The 5,741-nt window shown below is 33.4% G+C and overlaps 1 protein-coding gene across 1 annotated transcript in view; it reads right to left on the reverse strand.

The window, feature by feature from the left end:
• LOC107632747 (50S ribosomal protein L1, chloroplastic) overlaps positions 1,178 to 5,741 on the reverse strand; it is a 7,971-nt gene continuing 3,407 nt past the window's right edge. The window contains 9 exon segments of the mRNA XM_021117229.1: positions 1,178 to 1,522; positions 2,846 to 2,966; positions 3,269 to 3,315; positions 4,308 to 4,407; positions 4,488 to 4,595; positions 4,694 to 4,738; positions 4,812 to 4,879; positions 5,249 to 5,351; positions 5,419 to 5,460. Of these exon segments, the coding sequence (XP_020972888.1) occupies positions 1,503 to 1,522; positions 2,846 to 2,966; positions 3,269 to 3,315; positions 4,308 to 4,407; positions 4,488 to 4,595; positions 4,694 to 4,738; positions 4,812 to 4,879; positions 5,249 to 5,351; positions 5,419 to 5,460 (654 nt within the window). The 3' untranslated portion in view covers positions 1,178 to 1,502.

A 5,741-nucleotide genomic window follows, 5' to 3' on the forward strand; every position in this document is an offset into this window, starting at 1 on the left:
TTTTAAAATAATAAAAAAATTTAAACACAAATTTAACCCTCAAAATTTTTTGTATACCCAATTACCCATAAATCTGACCCTCAAGTTTTTTCTATCTGTCCTCCACAATTTCGTGATACAGCTTCATCTTCATGATATAGCAAAACACATACTCTTCTCTAATATTAAAAATAAAAAGCGCTAGCGGAGTTCTACATTCTCCGATAAAAATTCCACTTGGGTAAAACATGAAACTTCCATTGCCATCAATAGAAACTGACCTGGCTGGTTAGCCACGGCTATCTAGATTGCCTCCTCATTATTCGTTGGAACCTTATCATACCCTATCATTTTGGAAACCTTGAAAGGACATTTGGTTATTTGGTACGGGACTACGGGGGATACCTTCTCTTGCGGCTATGGTTGAAATTGCTTACAACTACCTAAATTTCTCAAAGAAATTTGACTTAATACTCAATCAATTGCAATGGAGGCAATTTCAAAACTTGCACTTATTGTCGAGAGCCTTTTATCTCAAAAGCAGAATTTATTAGACAACGGCATGCGTATGAATGTATATATTTTTCAATCTCTAAAATATGCTTCCCAAGCTTGAAACTATTAATTTGCTTTGTTTCCGAAGAATATCTAATATCACATTCATGCTTTTCTCTCATTATGAAGTAAATACTTGATTAGATTGTAAAATTGTTCTTTGAAATACATCCAAAAGATAGGATTGTCTTATATAACTTATAAATTTATAATCTGCACCTACTTCAACTTCAACTATTTGTCATATATTCTTAATATAGAGCCTTTGTATACAAGAGAAGTTAAAGTAGGTACATATCATATAAGACAATCCTGTTTTGGAGGTATTTCAAGGAACAATCCTACCATCCAATCGAATCTATAATATAGAATGAAAGAAAAACATGAATATGTGAAAGAAAAACCAGAAGGATATACACGTTATGTTTATTGACTTAGAAAATTTGTATGATAAGGTGCCAAGATAAGTTCTTTAAAGGGTTTTAGAGAAGAGGGAAGCAAATATTTCATATAGAAGAATGCTAGAAGGCCAGCAAAATTTATTTTTAATCAACAGTTAACCATTAATATTTAAAAATATGGGATAAAAATATGTTGTTAGATTACTAGATTAAAAGAATTAGGTTAATGGCTAAAAGTGATAGCCAAAAAAATAAATTCTGATGGTCCTTGAATGTTTCTCTTCTATATATTCGTACAAGTGCATACATATGATTATGTTATAACTAGGTTGGGATCCCATGGTAGTATTTTCTTCATGTCTAAGAAAATCTAAACAAGCAACAAAGCAAGAACACAACAGAAAACTAAACAGCAAATTCTTTTATCAGAATCTGCAAGAGATCCTCACTCAGCCGAACCCACATCAAATAGGGAATAAACACTCTTAGCTCCTGTCTTGGCCAGCCAGTCAGAAACAACATTAGCGTATCTTCAAACCCAATTGAAAGGCACTTTCCAATTCTTGTTTAACATCTCATATTATCACCTACAACATAATTCATAATATTTTCTACTTTCCAGGAAGAGATACACCTTAAAAAAACGTATCACAGCTAACTTTCCACGCAAGCATAAGACCATTCCAGATTGACAAAGGCTCATTTTTAAAGACTGAATCATATGGCAAATGTCCTGAACTATCCCGCACCCAAGTGTCATAATGATTTCGTATAATGCAACCAAACCCCGCTACATGAGAGTCCGAAAAGGCACTCGCATCACAATTAACTTTAAAGAAATTTTTGCATAATATTTAAGTCCATAATTTTCCACACTAATTTTGGTTGTACTTACTGAACATATCTAAAAACCCATACTATGGTACATATTTTGGCTGATAGCATCGTCTTCATAAGAGAATCACAAAAAGATTTATAAGGAGTTGGATTTGTTGAGACAAGCATTGAAAGTGCATGTACTACTAGAAACACATTCATTGTTGTCCAAATTTCTCTGCCAGCATTGTCATGGAATTTACCATAAGAGAATCCAATAGTAAGTTAGAAAATATCTCGGTTTTTACCGTCGTATTGTAGGATTCGTGGCTTACATCTCGGATATATCTTATATGTATTTCTGATTTTAGTTTCTATCCTAAACGAGTTTCGATTATTTTAATCTCTGAGCATGAATAACACTAATGATAGCAATTTCAATTATTTAAGGAATTTAAGTTTACCATATTACATATTGAACTTAATTATATAAAACCAATTATAATTAAACATTGATGCAAAAATTAAAAGCTAGTTTATAATCAAAACCGAAATAAAAGTATAAAATTTATAATGGTATGTGCTCATGAAAAATATAATGTTCTACTGCAAAAAAAAAAATGATTACTTTTACACTCGACCACTTTGTTAAAGAGAATGAGTAAAACAACACCTATAAATAGTTAAATACACACGAATACATAATACCTAATCTGATGACCAATGTTTAGCATTAAGCATTTTTTTTCTTCAAACCAAGTTTAGACTTTATTAGCAGATGTCATCATGTAACATTACATTAACTCCCAAGTGATCTTCAAATACCAATTTGAAAAAAAAAAAAAGTTCATTAAGATTAAAGATCAGCAAGCATGCCACTAGCTAAACCCGGACACTAGCGACCAAAAGGTTAGCTGAATGTTTTTCTTTAAACCAAATTCGGTAACCTATATTTTACAAGGTCACTATTCCACTAGTTCGCACAAAAATGTTACTATTCAAGTAATTATTGACAGATACATCTAAAATGAAACCACCTAAAATCAAGGTAATAAACAGAAAAACTAAGCAAACATTTTGTTACCAAAACTTACAAGTCATGTTGAGAGCCCATAATAACTGCACCTCATCCACTGACTCATACCACGTGCACTTTCCTGTAATTATGGCTGCTTTGGATAGCGATTGTATTGAAACAGGTACTCCTGGCCCCATCTGCAACAACAACAACATTGCACTGACTTAGCAACTTGAAAGAAAGAAAGCAGATATACAAGAATGAGAAAATGTGCATTATCAGTTTTTCTGAATTGATGATCCTCAGCACAAATATTCCAAGTTAATAAAAAATTCTGAACTGTATAGTCCATCTAACCTAGGACTAGTAGTAGGAATCAGGCTACAAGGCACTGTAACACCAGGAGATGATTCATTTCTATAATATTCTGGTGGTTAAGCAAAGGCCAAGATAGTGGTGAAGTAAAATAGAACAGATAGAAGAATAAATTCGAGCTTACCGTGCTGCTTAGATGGACAGAAAGCACATACCCAGCATATTTGGAAGCTGAGCAGCAAAAAAGAAAAAGTGTCGGATAATAGAAATAAATGTAACACTAACACATGAACTTGGTGATCATGTTAAACAAAATAAAACCAGAATCAAGCATTCGAAGTTTACTCCTCCATACAAAACAGAATCATCATTCCAAATATGTGAATATCTGTGTGAATCTGCATTACCATCACATGCATCTAATGAACTATCAATGTCTCATTCTCTACAGTAAGCTTGCCCTAAAATAAACCTAATTTTGATATATAATATCCTTAACCTTTCTCAGTCATACTTATGGTTGTCTTAAAATGATACCATATTGTTTATTTAAAATCTAGAACCTAGTTTATATTAACACCTACAGAATTTCTTGCAACGCACAGCAAGGGTAATACCCTGAATTTTCAGTTAGCAATTTATTCCAATGACTTTTCCAGTTGTAAGAAAAATAAACACTAGTACCAAATCAATCATGGAAGGTGACAACAGGATTCCAGGAAAACCACAGGCTTAAGCTATATAAGTCAAAAAGAAATATCAGCATTAGTGCAAAGGATAAATCTGACTTAAGAACATGTCAAAATACTGTGATTTATGTTAGGGAATCCAGCTTAAATGCTATCAATTATATAGATAAGATCAACATTTCAATGAAAAACCAAGTGAAATCTTCCATTGTAACAGTAAAACTACAATACCAGTATACGGTATTTATTTGCTACCATTCAATATTAACAGTCTTATATATATACATTGTAGTCTTCATACAGGTCAAATTCTTGTGTTCGCTGCCAAGGTTGAGACATGGGAGTGTTTAAAAAAATTTTAGACTTAACTTTTTAGTGTGCTTGGTTATTTTTTGTGACCAACTATTAACATGCAACTCCACTATTTCAGGAGCTAAAACATTGAAAATTTCCTTTCCCAATAGGTAGTGGTAAATCATATTTTCTCCTGAGATAAAAAAAACAATAGCACAAGGATATGTGCTACTTACTTGCTCTTCTTTAAGCCAGCAGGCTTGGCAAGCAAAACAGCATTCATAAATGCGCCAATATTCTCTCGTAAAGCCTCTTCTTTGTAGCTTACCTGCAAATAGTACTTTTAACTTTTAAGTATAAGATTACATCTCGTGCAGCATAGCAATTCCCATATGGAGTTCAAGGAGAACATGATTTCACCTTTCCCAGTCCAATATGCAAAATTGATTTACTTTCTATCTTAAACTCAATGCGGCCTTGCCTTAGTTCTTTCAGTTGACCAGCAATATCACTAGTCAGAGTACCTAGCTGTAAAACATATTTGCAATCACGAGTCAATACGATCTACTCATGCCGTGCCGTTCAAAAAGAAAATTAGAAAGTCAATAAGCATTGGAAAAGCTTATTTTCTTGTCTGGCATCAGCCTGCGCTTTCTAAGATATTGTGCTATCTACATAATAGTTCGCATAAGCTTCATATTTCAGAAAAACCAACCAATCATTCAGATGACAGATTCAAAATACCTTTCCAAGATGAGGTGCCATTCCAGGAGTTGAGAAGCACTTGTCAACTTTAAGTTTATTATTGCCACCTGTAGTAATTAATACAAATACAAATTCTATTAGATACGAATAACATAAGCACAAAAAACAAAAAAGCCTAACACATAGCTTAGGGTTTTATATTACTGGCATTAAAACTAAAAAGTTATCATTGCTAAAACATGGAAGATAAGCCTAATATCTCCTCTGCATAACTAATGGCACACAAATGTCTCGTAACTAACATAAGCATGTGATGAACAAAACACATTTTCCTAGATCAGCACGCCCGAGTTTGACATGTCAAAAACTATGAAAATCTGAATCATAAGGGAAAAAACTATAATGGGAAAAAGCTATAATACCAATTCATATGATGAACAATACACACGTGAGAGAGAGAGAGATCAGTTCCTTACTAGCAATCTCCTCAATAAGTTCTTCGCCACCAACTATATCAGCTCCAGCATTTCTGGCGTCTTCTGCTTCTGCCCCTTCTGCAAAAACAGCCACACTGACAGCCTGAAAGATATAAATAATTAGACTACAAACCAAGCATTATATGCAGTAATTAATAATCACAGGTTACCTTTGGAGCACCATGAGGCAGAATCACAGTACCACGAACTGCCTGCCACAGTTGAAACCATTATCTTCAGGAGGAATGAATTAACAGAACGCCATATAACAAGACGGAAAAAAAAAAACCATCTAGCAATGATATGGATGTAGAAGCAAAAGAATAAAAAATATCATTTTCACTTAGCAGTCCTGAAATTTTTTGAAAGAAATGCACTCAACATAATAAATAATTTAAAGCATGCAATGCTTAGAACAGTTAAGACCCCCTCCCCCCCCTCTCTCTCTCTCTCTTTCAAAGTGGGATTGGGCAAATGAGTTTGACTGAAGCAA

Source organism: Arachis ipaensis, chromosome B03, assembly GCF_000816755.2.
Source record: "Arachis ipaensis cultivar K30076 chromosome B03, Araip1.1, whole genome shotgun sequence".
In the NCBI taxonomy this organism is placed as follows: domain Eukaryota; kingdom Viridiplantae; phylum Streptophyta; class Magnoliopsida; order Fabales; family Fabaceae; genus Arachis; species Arachis ipaensis.